General features: G+C 39.8%; 1 protein-coding gene across 1 annotated transcript in view; it reads left to right on the plus strand.

Moving 5' to 3' along the window:
* The window catches only part of ANKFN1 (ankyrin repeat and fibronectin type III domain containing 1), a 173140-nt gene that overhangs the window by 32374 nt on the left and 115710 nt on the right, over positions 1-25056 (plus strand). Inside the window, exons 4-5 of the mRNA XM_062216707.1 lie at positions 7415-7609; positions 9311-9424. Of these exons, the coding sequence (XP_062072691.1) occupies positions 7415-7609; positions 9311-9424 (309 nt within the window). The remainder of the gene's footprint in view (positions 1-7414; positions 7610-9310; positions 9425-25056) is intronic.

Raw genomic sequence — 25056 nt, forward strand, 5'->3', positions numbered from 1 at the left:
GGTGCTGGGACCAGTTCAGGCCAGGACTAAGAGGGCTGACTATATACTAATGAAACTGGCTTTATGTAAACAAACATGCCAAGTGAATATTATCCTTCAACATAGTCCTCCTGGGAGACCCCACACTTACTCCAACACTGCTGCCATTGCTCTAAACACTTTTGCATTTGTCTTCAAAGTCTGTTTATGAGAAAATCTGACTCGTTGCTTAAAGTCATATCTGATTTTTGTTCCAAAACAGCACTGCCTAGCACCATCACTCTCTATGTAAACCAAAATGAGCCTCAAATGGTTTAAAGAGGTTTCCTGAAATTAAATCCACCCTCAAAAGACAGAGATTTGCAACTTTAAAAATAAGTAAAGAATGAGCTTTAAGTAGGTCTCTAAAAGGAGCCTCAAATATTTTTATATGCTTCATTAAAATAGGGGTATGAATTCTCACCCTGACTTACAAACTAGTTTTTCAAACCTCGTCTCCTTCACTGTGTATCCATCACTCACCTCAGGCTCTACTCTGTTCCTTGAGCTTGCTGACCTTCTTGCCACAGGGCCTCTCTACTAGCTGTTCCCCCTACGTAAAATGCTTGATAGCCTTTCATCTTGATCATTACAGGACCAACTCCCTCTTTGCATTCATAGTTTGGCTTAACTGAGACATCTTCAAGAGAGGCTTTCTCTGGTCACCAAATCCTAAGTCTAAACAGTCACTTTCTAATCACATCACTCTGTTGTAATTTTCTGCATAGCTCTTACCACTATTTTTCTCAATGTTGAGATTTGCTTATTTTCTGCTGCCACTGCATTAGAATGTCAACTCCTCAAGAGCAAGCTCTTTCTGTTTTATTCATCACTGAATCCCCAGCAACTCACTCAATGGTTACTGAATGAATCCCAACACTGCTTCTCTTGGGCAGGGTGTGTGTGTGAATACATTATTTCTTAGGAAGGGAATGGTTTTACTAAGCATTGAGTGACTTGACCCTTTTTAAAAAATGTTTCCAAATAATTATTAAATATCAGATGGCCACAGGCTAAGTTCCAGTCACTGGTTCTTCAAGAGGGCATAGTTGTTTTTCTTTTTTTCTTTTTTTTAACATTATACAATATTTAATTGACAAATAAAGATTGTATACATTCAAGATGTACAAGGCAATGATTTTATATATATATATATACACACACACACGCACTGTGAACTGATCATCACAAATTAATTATCATGTCTATCACCACCTATGAGGCACATTATATCTCTAGCACTTGTTTATATCCCTAGCACTTGCTCATCTTACAACTGAAAGTTTGTATCCTTTGAATATTATGTTCCCATTTTTCAGCCCCTGGCAAACACTTCTCTATTCTGTTTCTATTTAACTAATTTAGATTTCACTTATATGTGAGATCAAACAGTATTTATTTTTCTGTGTCTGACTTATTTTTCTTAGCATTATATCCTCCAGGTTCACCTATTTTATTGCAAATGGCAGAATCTCCTCCTCTCCTGTCTTTTGTTTTTAAATATACATGCAACACAGAATATATTCTTATTGTAAAAAATTAAAACATTAGAGATGAAGTTGAAAAGTGTCTTCTAATGCTCACCCAACTTTTCCAGGTTGCCCCAAAATCACCACTGCTATAGGTCTGGAGGCATCCGTACTTTTTTCCCATCAGTTTTAACCCAAGGACAACAGCCACCATATCAAAACAAAACAAAAAATACTGGTGCACATTTTAAATTACTTAGTATAGGGCAAAAGTTAAATTTATGGATTCAGAAAGTTCTAGCTTCAAATCTAATCATGATTTTTTGTAGCTATAGGACATTCCTTAACCTCTCTGTGCCTCAGCTTCTTCCCTTGTAAAACAGAGATAATAATTGTGTCTGCTTGTATTAGTTACACATTGCTATGAAACAAATTACCCAAAAACTTAGCAACTGAAGATAACAAACTTGTATCTCCAGTAGTTTTTGGCATTGGCTGTAGCTGGGTAGTTATGGCTCAGAGTAGACCTTGAGATGGCTGTCATCTTAAGACTTGATTAACTAAGAGCATCCATAGCCAAGCTTATTCAGCTGGCTACTGGCAAGAGCCCTGAGTTCTTGCTACATGGGCTTGTCCATGTGACTGCTCTATGACATGGCACTTGGCTTTCCCCAGAGAAAATGATCTGAAACAAAGGAGAGAAGGAAGGAGATAAAGACCAACCAAAAGAGAACCAAAAATGTTTCATATTACCAAATCTCAAAAGTGAGATACTGTCATTTCTGCTGAATCCTGTTGATCATACAGTTCCTTCCTGGTACAGTGTGACATGGGCGTGAACACCAGCTCACAAAGGTCACTGGGACCTCTTAGAGGCTGGCTACTACACAACCTATCCAGAATTATTGAGCATTAAATAGAATAACACATTTAAAACATTTCTCCTACTACCTGGTAAATGGCCAAAACAAAACAGCAAGCAAATATAATTCTGGGGGAAAAATTTTTCTGGTAAAAAAATTTAAATATTTTATCAGTTGCACACTTGTAAATACTAGGGTATTTCAGAAAGTTAAGGAAAAATGGAATTAAAAGATGTTTGTTTTGGTACAAAACAAATTTGATGTCATGCATAGTTTTTTCATAATATGTATTTCCATAATATGCCTTGTGAAGACACTCTATATTGCAGAAGAACTTGTGATGGGTTCATGTGTTTTCATTTTTCTCAATGTGTTCCATAAACACCTCAATTAAAAACTAAAATTAGTTGACATATTTACCCTCAGGTTTTCAAATTTTAAGCAATTATCAACTATATCCCAATTCAACAAGTGGAAGGGCAAAGGCAAAATGAACTATTTGCCAATCCATAAGATTAGATTCTGATGAAGAAGAAAATTCATTCAGTCCCTGACCATTATTTATCTCCGGATTTGAACAGTAACTGTAATTGTATTCTTTGAACAATTACCTTCCCACCCTAGCTCACCCCCAGCCCATCGTTAATTAGCTGGGCAGGTCTTATTAAAAAAAAAAAAAACTCAGAAGCCCTGGGTGGTAGCAATGCTGTTGATAATTAAACACAATAGCAAGGAGACTGCTTCAGGAGCAGCTTAGTGGTCTTGCCCAACCTGACTGCTTACACTCACAGTCTCTCTATTATGCTGGCTATAGCGGATTCGAGGGCTGCATACTTGGCTGGAGAAGGGAAGAAGTGCAGAGAGAAAAGACCAACTTTACAAAGCAATCAGGAACACTAGGTTCCAGAGGAATACACCCAGCAAGTGGAAGTGAAAGAGGATTGGACCCAAAGAAAATGAATTGCAGAAAACAGACATAGCCTTTCTATCGTCTACGTCCAACAAGTCAGTCAAAGTGAGTTCACCAATCTTGGGCCAAATATACAGCAGCTTGAAAACTGCTATATAAAAATACTAGATCAATTTGCATTCATTCAGCTTAGACAGAGTTCACTGAACTATTTAATGTTTTTAAGAAAATCATGCAGGGGCTGGTGCTGTGGCATAGCGGGTACAGCCACTGCCTGCGGTGCAGGCAACCCGTGTGGGCACCAGTTCAAGCCCCAGCTGCTCCACTTCCAGCTCTCTGCTGTGACCTGGGAAAGCAGTAGAAGATGGCCCAAGTCCTTGGGCCCTTGCACCCAAGTGGGAACCTGGAGGAAGCTCCTGGCTTTGAATCAGCGCAGCTCTGGCTCTTGCAGTCATCTGGGGAGTGAACCATAGGATGGAAGACCTCTCTCTCTCTCTCTCTCTCTCTCTCTGCCTCTCAAATAAAATAATCTCTAAAAAAAAAAAAAGAAGAAGAAGAAAAAAGAAAATCATAGATACATCATCCTACCTCCCTGGGTCTGTTTTTTGTTTTTGTTTTTTTTACATTTTTTAACTGAAAAGTCTCCCATTTTAAAGTTGCAAATATAGAAATGAGATTCCCAGACAATTTCCAGGGTGTCAATAAACTGACCCTATCACACTCTTACTCAGGATAAAATTACAGTCAAATAAAATTATCATATTTACTTGCCTCTGCTTAGATGATATTAACCCAGTTTGCTAGGCTGATTATCTCATTCTGGACAGACACTTCTATTAGCAGTGAGGAAGAAGTGTGATTACTTTAGAAGTCAGCTGGTTTGGTAGACAAAAGAGATCTTTCAAAACACAGTGTTATATTAAGCTCTTTAAAAAACTCCACTGGGAAAAGAATTACTTGGTGAAATGGTTGAAAACCAGCTCAGTCAGTGCCTTGCCAACTCATCCATGCATTTACCTCTAACAACAGAGGCAAATGAGTGTTGTCTCAAGGGTACCCAGGGCCTGAAACTGAAAAAAAATTTTTTTCTCTGAAATTTCTTTTTAAAAAACCTTCAGATTTTTGAAAATTTTTCCAGAATAAGTGTACTGAATTTTTAAATAAGAATCATTCCTCAAAATTCAAATGTAAAATCTGATACTCCAGGAAGTCTCATTCATATTGTGGTTTCAGAGTTAACCCCCTGTATCAGACTCTATCCACCATCACCAACCCATTACTTTGGGTTTGGTATCCTAGGGATCTAAATAACTCTGGAAAGCTCACCTGGCTATAAAAGTCTATGGTGCTCTCTTGTCAGTCTGTGAAGAGAAGCAAAATACTTTATCTTGGAGAGGTGGGACCCTTTTACCAGCATAACTCAAATTGCATCAACTTATAAGCCTAAGAAGAAAGGGAAAGTGCAGAAGCAAAATGTGTTGTGCTTGGGAAAGCAGGAAAAATGTCACGGGGAGCTGAGCATAGCTCAAGAGAAGCTGTCCATCTGAAATGCCACCTGGAATTCACACCCGCAATAACTGCTGTGGATATAAAAATTAATAGGAGGGATTTCATAGTATTAGAAAAATTTATTTTTATAAATCATGTGTCTATCACCCAAGTGTTGACGCATGCATGCAGTTCAAACATCAGGCTTACAATAAAAGGTTCACTGAATAACTTAACAAGGACAATTCCCCCATTTTCTCTATAATTTGGAGTGGAAGGAGGAGGGGGGCAGTGGGTAGAGCATGCAGTTACTGGGTCAATTAATCAACCTGAAAACTGTGACACAAACTCTGACGCCTAACCTATGTCTAAAAATACACAAATGTATACGAATTTGTTTTAAACTGTCAATGCCTATATTTAGGACCTTCCCAGCAAGGCTATAATGAGACTGTGTTTGAGCGTTTCAGTCATAGCAGACTCTACCATTAATCTGAAGTTAGTTAAATTAACAGCATTTAGTACTGACTTGTCAATCTCACTGCTCCAGGAAATTGCACCTTGAGGCTACTAATATTGCCAATTTTTCCACTGGAGTGTATGCCCGCATGCGTGTGTATGTGCATGTGTGTGTGTGTGTGTGTGTACTCTTTCTCCAGAACCTCCACATTTATACGCCATCATTGCTTCCCTACGTCCACAGCACTTACAGTATCATTTATTCTGGCCTCCCTTAGCCTTCCCGGGGGGATTCTGCATAGTGTAGCTGCTCAGTGAAAGAGTTTTTTAGCTTTATATTTATTTGTTTATTTTTCTGTCATGGCTCATGACTGAGGCTTTAAAAAAAAATGTGTGACAGTATTTAGAGTACATGATTGACTGCTACAGCAACATTCATTAACCATGACAAATCTGCAGCAAAACACAGTGCTGAGTGTTCTAAACAGCGACTTTAAAAAGAAAGAAGAAAGAAAAAGAAAAAAAGACTCAACTAATTTTTCATTGACCTCATCTGTAAATAAATTGAGACTGATGGTGCGCAGGGGCAATAATAAATTAGTATTCATTTCCTGTAATTAATGCAAACATGCCTATGAACACAGAGAATATGAATATATAACCACCTAATTTCCATTTCAAAATACACCTAACAAATTTTCACTTGAATTATCTTCATACTATTTTCCCTCTTCACTGAAAGAATGAAATGGTTGGATTTCTTAGCCACCCGCCAGGGGGAAATATTGTTTTGGTCACAGGGAGTGTGACAGATTTCAGCAACAGATTGGCAGACCTTGATTCTGATTTGCTTCATGATCTATGAGATTCTCTACAACATTCCCATACTGAGGCTCTCTGCTCTTTTATGTCTAAGAAGAAGAGATCGCTCTGAAGTGACCAGGTGACCACCTAGGCAAGTCCTCACTAAGAGCCAAGAACAGATCACAAGAAGCAACCCCATAGCTTAGTCCAAGAACAGGAAACGATCTATCACTGGCATGAACATTCAGTCACACAAGGTTGGGTCGTGTAAACAGTATGATGTACATCAAATGATAATCATGCATCAGGTACAATAGAAATACAAAGCTCTACCACCTCTCTGGACAAGAAAAGATTGTATAGCATACCCTCTTGTCATCTCTGGAGGCACCCCTATGATCAAACCACAGTCAAAGATATAATTGGGAGTAAACATTTGGTGTATCAGTTAAGAAGCTGCTTAGCCAGTATCCCATAATGCAGTGACTGGTTCATCTCACAGCTACTCCACTTCAACCCCAGCTTCCTGTTAATCCATACCCTGGGAGGCAGCAGATGATGACTCAAAGTATTTAGCCACCCAATGGGAGACCCAGATTGGGTTCCAGGATCTTGGCTTAAGCCTGGCCCCAGCCCTAGCGTTTCCAAGCATTTGGAGAGTTAACCAGTAGACAGAAGATCTCTGACTCCCTGTGTGTGTGTACATCAGTCTCTCTGTCTTCCCCTTCCTGCCTTTCAAATAAAATAAAATTTTTGAAAAGATAAAAATTGATCAAAGATCAATATATGATTCCACCCAAGTCATCCAGCCTTTAGAAATCACTAGTTCAATTGCAGCAACAATAGTGGTATGCTTTGTTGGCAATAAGTAAATGGGTTAAAAAAAATTATGTGTAGAAAACACATATGTAAAAAAAATGCTATATTTTGGAAAGAATGTGACAAGAGCAGAAAATTTAAATCTGGTTCTACTAAACCAAAATAAATAAGTAACTTTAGTAGAATGTGACTTGCCTAATGGATAACTCTTCTGAGGGTCTCTCTGGCCCTATAGAGAAATTTTGCCCTTAAGTGTTTGTTCCTGCAAAAGTCTTGAAAACAAATGTGTGTAATGAAGATGTGAAGTAGTCTTCTTGGATACTCTATGGTAGAGTTCTAATTTACTATGTTAAGCCATTAATTGGGTGCTTGGGAAAAGAGGGCAAAGGGAACATCTTAATTTAATGAATTTATCACTTAATCTGATGGTAAATGTCACTCATTAGGCCTTATCATAATAAGATAGCTACCAATAAATGCAGGAATTCCTTTTCCCAGGAATTTTTAAAAACCTAGAATAGACTCTGCCAAACATTATTTCCCCAGAAAGAAAAATTCATCCCATCTCATTTCTTTCCATCTAGTTGTCAGCCTGGAAAGCCGAGCAATGCATCTCAATACACTAGTCCAGGAAGCCCAGGAGAGAGTGAGTGAACTGTCTGCTCAGGTGGAGAATGAAGGGTTCACTCTGGACAACACAGAGAAGGAGAAACAGCTGAAAGCTTGGGAGTGGAAGTATCGGCTTTATAGACGTATGAAAACAGGCTTCGAACATGCCCGTGAGTATTAGCAGAGAACTTCGACATTTAACTAGACTGAACTTTGGTTTGAGACAGCCAGACCTTCTTTCCTGATTTTTATTCCAACTCTACAGGGTCATGGATGGTCGTTGTCAGCCTATTTGGAGCAAGAGCTCTGGGCGGCTGTAAAAGGGTCTTTGTCTTACTTGATTTCCTGGCTCCTGATAGGTTCATTGACCACAGCCATGAGGCCTCAGTGTGTCTGGCCTCCCTCTACCATGTCGCACTCATCTAGCACTTTCCACCCGCTACGCCCTAATGCCTAATGACCTGGATGGTCTGGTGGCCTAAGTGGCTATATTTTGGGATGTGGAGGTGGAAAAATATTTGTTTGCCTGTTTGTCTAGTTTCTGTTTCAAGCTGAAGTTTAAGTTGTTTTCAACTCTCTACTGCATTTTTTTATATAGAGCAATAAACTGAACTTCAGTTAATACAGGCCACAGAGAAAGACAGTCCATCAACCCATGAATTATGCTTTTGTCTACACGTCAATTCTCTCTACCAGTTCTTTTTGTTAAAGGGTTTCTTTCTGAATCATACTCATTAGCATTGAAAGTACTGCTATGTGCAGCCCCTGTTATAAAAATAAAAAGTAAAATCCAAACACTTGTGATATATTAAATATCATTCTAGACGATTTATTTAAACCAAAAATTAGACTTGAAATTTTAAATATAAGGGAAATGTTGGTTCATTCACTTGGAAATTCTCTACCTTGGCTGCAAAAACCTTAGTTGTGATACAGACAAGGACCAAAGGCAGTAAAAATTTTGTTGTAGTACTGTGCATTAAGTACCAAATCTAGGCCTAACCTTTTCTTGAAGCAAATTACTAGAGATACATTAATGAAAGGTCCTTCCAACATCAAGAACCTTCAGCTATGCTGATATGTGGAATTTTTAAAAAATATTTAGCAATTGCTTTTCATAAATGGTTTTATGATTATGCCTCACTTAGGACAGATTAACACTAGAAATAGACCTATTTTTATGCTTGATGCTATTTTTTTTATAATTTTCTAAATTATAAAACAGCTTCAGGGTGTTAAGGAGTATCTAAAACCATCTTCAATCCTTTAAAACCTGAGGCTAGGGGGCCTGACATCTGTCCATGCATTTTTTTCTCAGAACACACTGCCTGATGTAATGGGAACTGTTGAAGAGTAAGGTAAGTTAGAACTGTATACTGGCCAGAGCCCAAGTTAGACAGCTGAAGCCACAGGCTCTTGGCTGTGTTTCTTCTCTGTGTTCCTTAACAAGGAGCCTGATCTCCTCTGTGGGCTACAGTTACCTTATCCAAAAGTGGAGGTGCTATTACTATCTACCCAATAGGGCTGCAAGGATGCCACAGAGATGATATATATGGAAATACTTTCTGAAATGTAAGGGCCTCTGTTGTATAGGAGCCTGCTGTCACTTATTGCCCTTCCCTTTACTGATCTATTGCAGTCACATATGGGGATGGTAAGGTTCCTGGGGAGGGTTTCACTGGTATCATTTATCCCTTCAGAAAATGTTCTAATGCTTAGATAAGAACACAATGGCATCATCATCATCAACAGCAACAAAAGAAAACCCCATGGGACTTCTAATGAAACTGTTTAGTGTTCTTCTGAAAAAGCAGGAACACTCTTTGAAAAGGATTTGATATGTTATGATCCCTGTTTCTCTTTTGTCCCAGGAGCCCCTGAGGTGCCCACCAATGTCTGCCTCATGGTAACCAGCAGCACATCCCTCACTGTCACCTTCCAAGAGCCTCTTAGCATTAACGCAGCTGTTGTGACCAGGTACAAAGGTACCGCACTCCAGATATTTTTCATTACTCCTTCTTAAGAATCTGTCACTAAGGAATCAACTGTGCGTGTTGTGTTATTTTTTTCTTTTTCTGGATAACAGGACTGTTTTGGAGTTGAAATATCTTCATGAGTACTCATTTGAAGGAGCAGTAAAGTGACTGAGAGTAAGTCACAGAAAGGATAAGACACAGAAAAGATTGGGTTGTTGTAGCAAATGACTTGATGTTCCATTCATGTTTGTAGAGAGACTGTTCTGTGCGTAGGGGGTGGAAACAGGCCTGATTAGGATACAGTGAGGAATCAGACTTGATAAAAGGATCTGACAGACTTGGTCAAGCATGCTAATAGGGGACATATAAGTTAATAACTATAAACCAGGATTAACAACAAAATGAACCAAAAAGATAAAGTTTGCCAGTGGTCAGAAAGAACAAAGAAACTGTAAAATGATAGAATCAGTAAAGGTCTTGGAATGGAGAAAGTATTTGGTGGTATTTGGGCTTTGCTGTGAAGGATGGCTAGGATATGGACTAGAAGGAATTGGAAAGTAGATTCCAAATGGAGAGGATGGCAAGCATAGGTATAAAAAACAAGACAATGTTGAGATCAGTAGAGGATAACTTGCAGAGAGAATGAGAAGTAGCCTGGTTCCACAGGAAGACAGGGTGCATGTAAGATTCGAAAATGGAATGAGGACCAGCAAGTAGAGTGGGGCCTGAAATCAAGGCTAGGAATTTTGGACTCTGTCTGATGAATTCCTCAGGGCCACTGAATGATGGGGCACAAAATCAGAGGTGGACTTAGAAGACTGGAGTAGCAATAGTGTGTATGATGTAATAGAAGAGATATGGACTTAGAATAAGAACAAGAATGAGGAAGTCATTTGAAAGAGAGGTCATGAAAGCCTGACTTGGCCATGGTGGTAGTCCTGGCAAAGAAGAGAGACAGCCCAGAGGAGAAAAGGATTTCAGAGATATTATTAACAGCCAGTGCATACACAGAGCATTTTATGTGCCAGGCACAGTTTAAAGCTTATATATGTATTAAATCTTTTTAATTCTCACAACTACCTTATGAGTTGAGCACTTTTTAAATTCCCACTTGGCAGATGAACAACCAGAGGCAAAAACATCAAAGAGTTTGCCTGAAGGCTCACAGCAGGGCCACAGTAACCACGTTATGTTGACTCTTGAATATGGAGGATGAAAAAGAAATCTATTTTCCTAATTCAAAGGAATATACAGAAACACCCTGACCATCCTGAAACTTGACAAAGTTCTCCATGCATAGTCCAAAGTACCAAATCACAGAGGAGACAAAGTATGGAGTCACTACTGCCCCCTCTACCTGCAACAATGCCTAAAGGGTCATGTGCCTTTCTTCCCCCTTCCCAGAGTTTGTCTCCGGGAACACCTCTTATATCCCTGCAACTATTACTCTGCACATATCCTGTAGCATTCTAGGATACTTGGAATTTTCCAGATAACTCCACTCTGCTCATAATAAGAGAGCATTGAGTTGTTATCACTGAGATTTCCATATCAGTCTAAGAGAAGGCAGCCTTAGGGTAGATAGCAGAGAAAGGAAGCCACCCTGCATGGCCTTGTATGCCATCCTGTGAATCAGTTCTGATACTTTCTCTTGCCTGTATCCTCTGGAATTCACATAAAGTGTTTGCAGGCAATGTTAATCATGGATGTTAGCCTTTCTTTATACCTCTCTCCAACCAGGGTTTTGATGAAGGGTTCCATCAATAGTGCCCAACTTGACATTTCCTTCTTCCATGTAATTAGTGAGCTAACAGAAGCCAATTGATCCAGACTGTCAGCTATTTAACACTTGATCATAATGCCAGCAAGTTCCATCAGCATTCACATATTAACACTTCTCATCTCAGGAGACTTGTGTTTGGATGAGGCTGACACAAAATGTCACAACTGGGTTCTGTTAGTGACTAGAGGATTAAGCACTATAAGTAGAATTATCTGTTGCATTATGGAGTAGGCTTCCTTGTGTTCATTTATAAGGTCCTAATTGAGTCCTTAACCTGACCATGCTTAAGGGTTATTTAAAACACCTGACAACCTCCTGCACCCAAAGAGACAGCAACAGCATTTATAATTCAGAGATTGAAGTAATTATTTAATTATGGAAAAATTGCAAAATTACCCTGAGACAAGGCTAATTTTTTTTCTTTAAAAAACAAAAAAGAAGAAGAAACAATTGAAGGCTCCACAGAATGAAATGGCAATTATCTAACTGGTTAGAGGAAAAGCTTAACCCTGCAGGATTTAGAGTTTGGCAGAAACGTCTCACACTACTCTCTAGAATTTCTGGGTGCAGCAAAACCTCAAGCCTGTTTTGACAACTGAATGTTTTCCCCCTTCATGCTTAAACCAGTGTGTATTTAAAAGAAAATCTTAATCCTTCTATTTTTTGCTCATTTGCACTTTCCAAAGTGTTGATAAGAATGTATTGATATACAGGAATATTTTTAAGACCATCTCTATGTAAGCCTTCCCCAGGCGCAGGGGACCATGCATGAGACTAGATGTCATCTCAACTTGGAGATTAAATGAATCGATTTCAGCTTAAAGTCCAGGAAATCAGTTTTCAATGAGACCTACTAGATCTTTCTGCCTGCATTTCTTCCTAGTGCAGAAAAGTAGGATTCAGGGAGCTATTATCTGTTTCTAGATGTTTCTTCCTTAGATTCAAAGAGCCTTGGTCTCATCTCATCAATTTTCATGGCTTACAGAGAAAACTAGAATTATTTCAGATGCTTTCATGCTTTGGATAATTAACAAAAGTTGGCTCTACATTTCTTTCTTCACTCCCTTGAATAACCTAGTTAATCCTATTTTAAGATTACATTTTATTTCTCTGCAGGTCCAAAGCAGAAAACATTTTCAAAAGTGATTTTGCTGCTCTTTTGAGAGTTGGGTTCTGGATAGGAAGGCATCCTACAACAGGTGCAGTAAAGTAAATGGCTTCCATTCAGGGGATAAAATGTTTTCTACTATTTTTCCTTTTTGAAGTAGTCACAACTTTGGGGTTTGCTAATTACAAGATCCTGTGGGGCATGTGGGTGGTACCCTTGCTCTCCATGGTGCTCTTCCCCAGCTCTCTTTCCACCTGTCCCCATAGTAAATTAGAAACCACCACCCTGATTCTTCCCTATATTGGCCTATAATACAAAATTGCTTGACCATTCTTCATTGGATCACATTTGTTTAAATGAAAAAGTATTTCTCCTTACAGAGATTGCCAGTGCCTTGCTGAAACCAAGTCAGTGCTCTCCCAACCATCACCTCTAGGCTCTTTTACAGAAAAAAGAGGAAGACAAAGAATGCAAGAGAAAATTCCAGGGGCATTTCAGCATCTAAATTGGGAAGTCCATCATTTGCAAATCTAAACCAGCAGGGTCATTTATAGTGAATTTGATATATCTACTTGATAATAATGTGATGACTTCAGCCATCTTTTCACAAGACAAGAAAATGCTGGCTCCTCAGGGAATGCATGAGTTCACCTTGGTCAGGATTTACTTTGTAGTTAGAAGGATGTTTTCTGCTAGGAAACTGCATTGCATTAAAGAGTCTATTTCCATGCCGGCGCCACGGCTCACTAGGCTAATCCTCCGCCTTGCGGCACCGGCACACTGGGTTCTAGTCCTGGTTGGGGCACCGATCCTGTCCCGGTTGCCCCTCTTCCAGGCCAGCTCTCTGCTGTGGCCAGGGAGTGCAGTGGAGGATGGCCCAAGTCCTTGGGCCCTGCACCCCATGGGAGACCAGGATAAGCACCTGGCTCCTGCCATCGGATCTGCACGGTGCGCCGGCCGCAGCGCGCTACCGCGGCGGCCATTGGAGGGTGAACCAACGGCAAAAGGAAGACCTTTCTCTCTGTCTCTCTCTCTCTCACTGTCCACTCTGCCTGTCAAAAAAAAAAAAAAAAAAAAAAGAGTCTATTTCCAAAGTTTAATTAATCACAAAACTAATATAACAATATAAGTGAGGTAGCTTAGCTTGAAGTGATTAAATTCCATGAAGCAGAAAAATTTGTAACATGCTATCTGAGGCAGAAGGGGGATAGGGAGATGATGCCAAATGTTTGCAGATAACAGCAATTAGGAGAGGCAAAAGGGTTATATCCAGAGAACATGAAACCAAAGAGAGTAATACTTTTTGTGTGCAGGTGAAAACATGGAAGTCAGTTGAGCTTCTGGATGTATGATGAGGGAAAACAGCAGGTGCAGTAAGTGTGAGTGGATTTAAGTGGAAGGCAACACCATCCCATGCAAGAATCATTTCTTCTAAACTACAGAAGCTTTTGCATATTAGATTATCCTACTTTCCTCTACAAATTTCCAAGTAGTTGGGATACAGCCAGATTATTTTCTAACCATCTTGTAAACATCTTAAAAACTCTTTGCAGTAATATACACTGTAAAGACTAGCTTTTGTGGAGCTGGCATTGTGGCACAGCATGTTAAGTCCCTGAGATGCTTGGGATGACCACATCCCATGTCAGAGTATTTGTTTAAAGTCCTGGCTACTGTGTTTCTGATCCAGCTTCCTGCTAATGCACCTGGGAGACAGCAGATGTTGGCTCGAGTACTTGGGTTTCTTATTTTTAGACTTTTTTTTAAAGATTTACTTATTTATTTATTTATTTGAAAGGCAGAATTACAGAGAGGCAGAGGCTGAGAGAGAGAGAGGTCTTCCATCTGCTAGTCACTTCCAAGATGGCTGCAATGGCCGGAGCTGCACCAATCCCAAGCCAGGAGCCTGGAGCTTCTTCTGGGTCTTCCACATGGGTGCAAGGGCCCAATCACTTAGGTCATTTTTCACTGCTTTCCCAGGCCACAGCAGAGAGCTGGATGGGAAGTGGAGCAGCCGGGACTTGAACTGGTGCCCATGTGGGATGCTGGCACTGCAGACAGTGGCTTTACCCACTACACCATAGCACTGGCCCAGTACTTAGGTTTCTGCCACCACATGGGAGACCTAGATGGAGTTCCTGGTTCCTGGCTTCAGACTGGCCCAGTACTAGCCATTGTGGCCTTTTGGGGAGTGAACCAGTAGATAGAAGATCTCTTTCTCTCTGTCTCACACTATCTATTTCATCTGCTTTTCAAATAAATAAATAAATCTTTAAAAAAAAAAAAAGGATCGCCTCAGTGATTTTTCAGCATTTTAGAAAAAATTCAATCTACAAACAATATAGCACATAATAATATAAAAGAAAAAGTCATTCCTTCAATCTTACATCTTTGAAATCCATGCATAGACTTTTTCAAAATGTGCAGTTCCATGAACTTTTTGAGGATTCCTTTATATGCTTGGATTCACAACTTTTTGCACCAAAATAAATTCATCTTTTAGGCCAGCGCCGTGGCTCAACAGGCTAATCCTCCGCCTTGCGACGCCGGCACACCGGGTTCTAGTCCCGGTCGGGGCACCAGATTCTGTCCCGGTTGCCCCTCTTCCAGGCCAGCTCTCTGCTGTGGCCAGGGAGTGCAGTGGAGGATGGCCCAAGTCCTTGGGCCCTGCACCCCATGGGAGACCAGGATAAGCACCTGGCTCCTGCCATCGGATCTGCGCGGTGCACCGGCCGCAGCGCACCGGCTGCGGCGGCCATTGGAGGGTGAACCAACGGCAAAGGAAGACCTTTCTCTCTGTCTCTCTCTCTCACTGTCCACTCTGCCTGTCAAAAAAATTAAAAAAAAAAATTCATCTTTTAATTCCATGTCCACGAACATTTTGACTATCTTCATATATGTATACAATAATATACCACATAACAATATTTCTGTCAATGACAGGCTACACATAAAATAGGGATTCCAAAGGTCTTATTGTCTATTGACGTCATAGCTTTGTTTATGATATCTAATGATGCCATTAGTTTGTGTAAGTATACTCTGTGTATACTCTACAATGTTTGCACAATGACAAAATTGCTCAACGATGCATTTCTTTAAAAAAAAATTGTTTGTTTGTTTGAAAGGGAGAGAGAGACATTTTCCATCTGCTGGTTCTCTCACAAATGGCCACAGGTCTAGGCCAGGCCAAAGCCAGGAGCCAAGGACTCCGTCCAGGTCTCCCACACATAGCCATCACTTGCTGCTTCCCAGCTGTATTAGCAGAAAGCTGGATTGAAAGTGAACTAGCTGTGGCTCAAGCTGGCACTCCCATATGGGATGCAGGCATCCCATGGGGTGGCCTAACTCCTCTGTGCCACAACATACTCCTGCAGCCAACACATTTTTCATGATATATCCTAGTTGTTATGTGATACACGACTACACATACAATGATGTTTTGTATACCTTAATATAAATATTGTAACACTAAGCTTAATTCTACAACTGAATTTTTTCTCAACTCAGTGATATTTTTGCAGTTCATAATAAGTCATCTATCTTTTTCTTTTATTAATAGTTGCACAGTATTTCTATTTCCTAGAGATATAATTATGCTCCTACTGATGAATATGTTTAATATTTTTCTATTTTACCACATTATATTCCTCATGTATTCCTCTATTTTACCTGCTAGAATTTTTTTTTTGTCTAGAATGGTAAACTAGAAGTGGAAGGTCAATACATTCACATACACTGTCTTATTAATCTATCCACACATGTGCTAGTACCATACAGTAACTTTACAGGATACTGTAACAATAGGTGGGACAATCTTTTTCAAAATGTCTTTGTTGTTCATACACATTTACTCTTCCAAATAAATTATATAACTAGCTTGTCAAGCTCAATTTTTAAAATCTTACTGGACTTGCGTCATATTAATTTGAGGAGCCTTCACATCATTTAGCATGCCTTCCTAATCAATTTGAATTTCATGTATGCAGCACAATTTTATCATTTTATGCATATAATCTTCTATAGCTCCTGACAGATTTCTTGCCAAGTATATTTTATAGTTTCTGAATGAACGAACTCTCTTCTCAAGAATTATGTTAAGAACATCAAAAATATGAACTATATCCTTTAAGAAATTTTAAACATCTTACTTAGAGCTAACCACTGAATCAGTTGTTTATGTACCATACATGTTATTTGAAAAGAATGTGTAAACTCCTTTGAGTTTAAAGTGGGTGTTTAAGTACTCTATTTTTTTTCCTAAAGTAATTGTTCCATTGATCTTTGGTCTCTGAAAGAAGCTGCTTTATTTGTCTTGCCTGTATTTGTTTGCCTCAGAATCTGGTTTGTTAGTATCTAGCATTGCTTTCTATGTTTCCTTTTGCTTGTCTTATCTCTATTTTCATCCTGTTAGCATTTAAAATATGAAGAGACTTCAAAATGTTCATGGAAAATAGAATTAAAGATAAGTTTGTTTTGGTGTAAAATTTTTTGAAACCCATGCATACAAGGGGTTTTCAAAGCATTCATGGAAAATATCTCTTATGAAAAAAATTCTCATTGATTTCCAAAGTTTTTGCACCAATACAAAGTTATATTTTTCTTCCATTTTTCCATGAACATTTGAGAACCCTCTTACACTTGTCTCTTGTAAAGAATATAGTTAATTTATTTACTCAACCTGAAAGTCTCTTTTTATATACTCATTTAACTCTTTTATTGGCTAATCCTCCACCTGCGGCGCTGGCACCCCGGGTTCTAGTCCCGGTTGGGGTGCCGGATTCTGTCCCGGTTGTTCCTCTTCCAGTCCAGCTCTCTGCTGTGGCCCGGAAAGGCAGTGGAGGATGGCCCAGGTGCTTGGGCCCTGCACCCACATGGGAGACCAGAAGAAGCACCTGGCTCCTGGCTTCGGATCGGCCAGAGGGGCCATGGTGGGTGAACCAACGGAAAAAGGAAGACCTTTCTTTCTGTCTCTCTCTCACTGTCTAACTCTGCCTGTCAAAAAAAAACAAACAAACAAAAAAAAAAAAAACAAAAAAACCTAACATAAAGATGGGATTTTAAAAAAAATTGTAAGTAAATGTTGCTAATGAAAAACACAGCCATCCTTTGTTCTGTGCTCCCCACCCTCTTCTCCTGAGAGCACACCACTTTTAACTTCTTTAGTTTTTAGAAGTTACTTCTGTAATTAATATGCTTACATGACTATTACTTCTTTATCAATAGGAGGTCTTATCTATACAACTATAACTATGAAAAAAGAATTTAACTCTTTCATAATACACATTCATCTATACTCCCTTATTCTCTCAACATGATTATCTTTTTAAAATTAAGTCAATAATTTTACATATGAATGTATAAGTTTTTGATATTACAAGGTCAAGCAGTATGCTGATTACATTTTCTTTCCTATGTATTTTCCTCAATTCTCTAATTACTTTTTCCTCTCTTTTACATCACTTGTGAGTGTATTTTCTATTCTTTTTGAATGATCCTTCAGGGTAGTACCTATGTTCTTTCCCAGAGAACTCTCTGCTCCTGTTTTTTTTTTTTTTTTAATTTAATTAATGTGAATTTACAAAGCGCAACTTTTGTATTGTTGCGGCTCCCCCCCCCCCAACCTCCCTCCCTCCCGTGGCCCTCCCTTCTCCCTTTCTCTCTCCCTCTCCCATCCCACCCTTTATCGAGTTTCATTTTCAATTACCTTCATATACTGAAGATCAACTTAGTATATACTAAGCAAGGATTTCAACAGGCTACACTCACACAACCACACAAGGTATAGGGTATTGTTCCACTAGTAATGTTGTCTTTATGTTTCATAGTAAAACACATTAAGGACAGAGATCCTACGTGGGGAGCATGTACCCAGTGACTCCCGTTGTTGATTTAACAATTGGCACTCTTATTTATGACGTCAGCAATCACCCGAGGCTCTTGCCATGAGCTGTCTAGGCTATGGAAGCCCCTTGAGTTCACCGACTCTGAACTTGTTTAGTCAAGGCCATATCACAGCGGAGGTTCCTTCCTCCCTCCAGAGAAAGGCGCCTCTCTCCTTGATGGCCTGTTCCTTCTGCTGGGGTCTTGTTCACCAGGATCTCTCATTTAGATTGTTTTTGCCACCGAGTCATGGCTTTCCATGCCTGTGAGACTCTCATGGACCTTTTAGCCAGATCCGAATGCCCCAAGGTTTGATTCTGAGGCTGGAGTTCTGTTTTGGGCATTTGCCATTCTATGAGTCTGCTGTGTGTCCTGCTTCCCCCGCAGGATCATTCTCTCCCTTTTAATTCTATCCTTCATTATTTGCCTACACTGGTCTTATTTGTGAAATCTCTTCGACACTTACTCTATCTTTTTGATTGGTTGTGTATTTATACTTATCACTTTACCAAGTGCGCTGGCATTGGTACATGCCTCCTTGATAAGACTGAGTTGAAATCCCCTGGCACATTTCTAGCTCCACCATTGGAGGTAAGTCCGAGTGAGCATGTGCCGACCTATATATCTCCTCCCTCTCTTATTCCCACTCCTATATTTAACAGAGGTCACTTTTCTATTAACTTTAAATGCCTAAGAATGATTGTGTATTGATTACAGAGTTCCACCAGTGGTACTAAGTAGAACAAACAGAGCAGCAGCAACAACAACAACAACAAAATACTAAAAGGAATAAAATAGTAAGTTGTTCCTCAATAGTCAGGACAAGGGCTGGTCATGTCATTGTCTCTCATAGTGTCCATTTCACTTCAATGGGTTTCCTTTTAGATGCTCGTTTAGTTGCTATCGATCAGGGAGAACATATGATATTTGTCCCTTTTGGACTGGCTTATTTCACTCAGCATGATATTTTCCAGATTCCTCCATTTTGTTGTAAAAGACCAGATTTCATTGTTTTTTACTGCTGTATAGTGTTCCATAGAGTACATATCCCATAGTTTCTTTATCCAGTCATCCATTGATGGACATTTAGGTTGATTCCATGTCTTAGCTATTGTGAATTGAACTGCAACAAATATTGAGGTGCAAATGGCTCTTTTTTTCTCCGCTTTAATTCCATTTGGGTAAATTCCAAGGAGTGGGATGGCTGGGTCCTGTGGTAGGGCTATATTCAGGTTTCTGAGGACTCTCCAAACTGTCTTCCATAGTGACTTTACCAGTTTACATTCCCACCAACAGTGAATTAGTGTCCCTTTTCCCCCACATCCTCGCCAGCATCTGTTGTTGGTTGATTTCTGTATGTAAGCCAATCTAACCGGAGTGAGGTGAAACCTTATGGTGGTTTTGATCTGCATTTCCCTGATGGCTAGGAATCCTGAGCATTTTTTCATGTGTCTGTTAGCCTCTGCTCCTGTTCTACTACATAATAATAACTCATTGGGTTTGCCATCCAGGCAATGAAAATTAAAGCCACAATGAAATATTAGGACATTCTTATCACAATGGGGGAAACATGTTTAAATAGTGACAACACCAAATATTGGCAAGGATTCAAAGAAACTAGATCTGTCATAAATTACTGGTGGAAATGGAAAATGGTATAGTCACTCTGGATAATAGTTTAATAATTTCTTAAACAATTAAATGCAATTACTTTATATCCTACCCCTTATACTACTGAGCACTTATCCTAATAAATAAAAGCTATTTCATATAAAAACTTACACAAAAATTTTAAAGCAGCTTTTATAGCCAAGAACTAGAAATCATGTAGATATCTTTCTTTTTTTTATTTTTTATTTATTTGACAGGTAGAGTTATAGACAGTGAGAGGGAGAGAGAGACAGAGAGAAAGGTCTTCCTTCCGTTGATTCACTCCCCCAAATGGCCTCAATGGCCGGCACTGCACCGATCCGAAGCCAGGAGCCAGGTGCCTCCTCCTGGTCTCCCATGCGGGTGCAGGGCCCAAGCACTTGGGCCATCCTCCACTGCCTTCCTGGGCCACAGCAGAGCTGGACTGGAAGAGGAGCAACCAGGACTAGAACCCGGCACTCATATGGGATGCCAGCACTGCAGGTGGAGGATTAACGAAGTAAGCCATGGCGCCAGCCCCATGTAGATATCTTTCAATTGGTGAATGGTTAAGCAAACTATGGTGTAGTCAGACCATGGACTACTACTGAGTAACCAAATGAAACAATTTATACATACAACAACATGGGCAAATCTTCAAAGAATTACTCTAAATCAAAAGCCAATCCCAAAAGGCTACATATTGTATGAGCCCACTTATACAACACTCTTGAAATCAACTAACAGACATAAAGAACAGACCTGTGGTTACCAGGGAGGGGAATGGACATGGTTCCCTTGCTTGCTTTCTATAGCTAATAGACATGTTTAAAATACCTTGTTAACCTTTTAAAGCATTTGGAGATAAAAAGGTAGGTATGCATGTTTTTTTGCCATGTTCATTCAATCTCTAAGTCACTTTTTACCCACACTGTACGACCTAATACTAATATTAGCTTAAGCCAACATACCTGTGAAAGCATATCTGCTATTTTAAAAATTATCTAAGTTACTTAAAGACAAACATGTAACTGAGTTTTTATATCCATTGTTGAAGGATTATTCCCAACACTAATTTCTTCTTCTTTCTTTTATATTGGGAAGAATCATAGACCTATAAGGTAATGAAGAAATTTTTAGACTATGTGAGTCTTTTCCTAAGGTATAAGTTCCTAGAAGGCAGGAATCTTGTTTTTTTCATTTCATTTCCTTATCTGCTATATTCCACAGGACTTTTCCATATGATGATCCCTATGCCTGGAACATTGCGCTTCCCACTCCCTTACTCACTAAGTGTTCAGGTCACTACTGAAAGTCATTCCTTAAGATAATCATTTTTTAATTATTCACTATAAATCCTGCCCTATACATAATACCATAACTTATAAATATTATAAATTCTATCATGCCCTTCACTTTTTCTTCAAAGTAATGTTTACAGTTGCAAACATCTACTTATTTATGGTGATCTATTTTTAAATTTCAACAGATTTCTTTATTATAATTTCTTACAGTCTTTCATATCCAATTTACCTAATATTTCCCCAGTTTTAATTTGATAAGTGCTAGATGCTTCATGGGGGAAAAAATGTCTCATGATATCCTGAGAATATTTAGACCAGAAATTCTTAACTGAAGATGCATGTTAGAGCCACTGGGATTCATACCAGATCACCTTCCAAGACTGATAAAATCACAGCCTTTGCTGTGATGCAAGCATAGAAGGTTTTTCAAGAGCTTCTAGGTGATTCTGATGTACAGCTAAGCTGAAACTCTATGAGCATGTTCTTAATGTCTGTCCCTCCCTCCAGACTATAAGCCTCACGTGCATGAGGCAGCCTCTGAATCTCCCAAGGTCTAGCAAAGTGCCTAGTTCCTAATGCAAACTAATCATTGAGTTCAGTCTCTCATCTTCTGTTCTACCTCCACATTTCCCTGAGAGGAAGTCTTCCAGCCTGAGACTAAATAGCCCTGTACATAAGAGATGCACCTGCTCAGTAGGGCAGATTTTTCCACTCCATCCATAGAGTTGCTAACTCTATGGTTCATGTCCTCCATTTTAAAACCATGTTGGCTGAATCATGGACAAAAGCAGTGTATCAGACACAGCAAATATACTATAAGAACTTGTAGTCTTCCCCAAACATTGAGTATGATATGAAAAATTTAATGACCAACCACCGATAAGTAAACAGCTGCTAATCTCCCCTGGCAGACTGTGGAGCTGAGCATGACAAATGTGAAGCCTCCCCTTCCCCCCAGCCAACCCCAGCCCCAACTCTGGACTGAGCACATTGCATCAATTACCCCCTGGGAGTCTGGCCCTTGCTGTGCCCAGATGCCTCAGGAATGGGTGAGTTCTCAGTGGCCACAGAGGCAGGTCCACCCTCAGAACAGACGGTAACTCAGTGACTCAAGCACAGCTCTGTCTACCACTATTCTGCTGCACCCACCGCTGGCACTGCAGTTGACAAGCCACTTTCTAGGCTACCTTCTCCCCACAGACTTTCTCTTGCATCCTTTCTGGCCAGAACCCTTTGCAGTATTATAGTTTGTCAATAGCCCGCGACTGCTTTCTAGAATTTCTCTCCAGGAGAAAGTGTGTTTTTCTAAGAAATAGGTGTTTTAGCCTGAAGCCTAATTTCATATGAGAGCTCAAAAATGAAACAAAAATAATCACCCTAAGTCTAGGAGCCGAGGGGCCACTTCACTCCCTGAAGAGTGCTTCCTTTCAGGAGACAGGAGGTAGGGGGTGGTTCCCTGTGTTGTTTTAATAAAAATTTTCCAAATTATAAAAATATTTTAGGCTCCTTATATCACCAAGTCGCAGCAGAAAACAGAACTCACCCTGAGCTGGAATTTTGAAGACGTTTTAAGGAAGGGATTATCTGCAGGGTGAATGGACCAGGGACATTGGGAAGCTGCTGTCATCCCTATGCTGGAAGGGAGGGGGGCAGAAACTAGAGTTTGAGAGCCCCTGTTAGTAGCTGCTGTATGAAACAACACAACCACGGCCAGACTGATGTCACTCTAAACACAGCCAGAAGCCCATAGGCAAAGGAATCAAGGGGATGCAGTAACATAGGGGTCAGACTTGGGAAACACGCAGTAGTAGAGACGGTCAGAAAAAAGCTTTGGATAAAAAGACTAAAAACTGGGGGCTGGAGCCATGGCATAGTAGGTTAAGCCTCTGCCTCTGGTGCCAGAATCCCACATAGACACCAGTTTGTGTCCCGGCTGCTCGTCTTCAGATCCAGCTCCCGGCGAATGGCCTGGGAAAGCAATGAAAGATGCACACACAACCCCCCCGCCCCCCGCCGCCCGGCACCCATGTGGAAGACCCAGCAGAAGCTCCTGGCTCCTAGCTTGGGATCAGCCCAGCTCCAGCCATTGCAGCCATTTGGGGAGTGAACCAGCAGATAGAAGACCTCTCTCTCTCTGTCTCTCCATCTGTCTGTAACTCTGCCTCTCAAATAAATAAATAAATCAATCTTAAAAAAAAAAAAAGATTTATGGAGGACACTGGGAAAAATCAGTACAATAATTAGAATAAACTGAAAAGAGCAAAGAATTTAAAAGAAAAAAAAAAAACTTAGTATTATATCCCAAAGAAATCTACCCCTTGAAGGAACTCCCAAGATATAGATTCTTTTGTTGTTTTGTTTTGTTGGAAACACAAAGAGGCAGAGACAGAAAGATAGACAGTGATCTTGTATTCACTGGTTCACTCTCCCAAATACCTACAACAGCCAGGGCTAGGCCAGACTGAAGCCAGGAGCCTAGAACTCCATCCCAGTGTCCCACATGAATGGCAGAGACCCAAATACTTGAGCCATCATCTGCTGCTTCCCGGGATTAACACTAACAGGAAGCTGGAACTGAAACCAGAGCCAGGACTTGAAACCAAGCGTTCTAACAGGGGATGCAGGAGTCTCAGGCAGCATCTTAATCACTGCACCAACACCTTCCCTGACTTCCAGTATTTCTTGATGTATTTTTAACAAAGATCTCATATTTAAAAATAACATTAAAAAATTATTAATCCTATACAATGTGCCAGGCATTGGGCCACGGCTTTCTAAGCATTACTTTTTCTAAGCCTTGCATAGTCCTATGGTACTATTATTAAACCCTCTTCATGAATAGGGAGGCTGATGCAAAGATGGGAACTGTCTGTAGGTACAGCAGCCAGTAAATGCTGGAGCAAGTTTAACCCAAGCATTGCTCTCACAGCCTGGACTCAATGATTACATGACTCCACCAGCCATGAGCGTACTCTCATGCTAGGATGTTTGCTTTGAAGCATTGTTTTCATCTGTCCATGTTACAGGGAATGTATATCAGTGTTTTTTATTCTTTCTTATAGGTGTTGGATATTCAAGCTGTTCCCAATTATTTTTTTCACTATTAATAATGCTGCTGCCATAAACATCTGTGTATTCAGAGTTTTCCCAGCATCTTTGAGTATTTCTTTAAAGGGAAATTTCTGATAGTTTTTCTCCCATCTGGATTTTTCTATAGTTTCAAGTCCTATAGCTGCAAATAGCTCAATGAAGAAATGAGAAATAATATGAAAACTTCCCTAATCCACCACTCCATTCCACTCCAAAGAAAAGAAAAACAAGAAAAGGGAAAAATAAAACTGAGAAAATTAAATATAACTTTATAAAACTGCAAACTTAATTTTATACTTACACTCAACATGAGTCAAGGAGCTCAAAGTTTAACCAGAACTGGCATCTGAATAGGGAAAGACCTATTAGAACACCCTACCTAACCCCACTACTCTAATGTTAAATGGAACACATCCATGAACACTGGGTGCAGGACACACAGGAAGTGCTGGCTACAAATGCCCCAAATCTGAATAAATAGGTTGTATCTCTTTAAATTACTCAGTTCCACTTCTAATGAAATATGTGCCGAGGACTACACTGCTGGATAGAAACAATTCATCAAGAGAACTAAAAGCAAACCGTTTACTGCCAAAGAAGAGTTGTCCATTGGAAAAGGAAAGATTTAAGCAGTTTTACAAAGTGTTTTAAATTCTGAAACTGGGCACTTGTGTTAAGGAAGTTCAACCGATTCTTTTGTATATTAATTGATGAAGCACTCAAGGACAATCGGATGAACTATTGCCCAGCATCATTGGCAAGTGTTCAACAAAATCTTAATTTGTTCTATACAGTGTGCTGACTACAGCAGTGGTATACACTAACTCAAAAAGGACATGATCTC

Source organism: Lepus europaeus, chromosome 18 (genome assembly GCF_033115175.1).
Source record: "Lepus europaeus isolate LE1 chromosome 18, mLepTim1.pri, whole genome shotgun sequence".
NCBI lineage: Eukaryota > Metazoa > Chordata > Mammalia > Lagomorpha > Leporidae > Lepus > Lepus europaeus.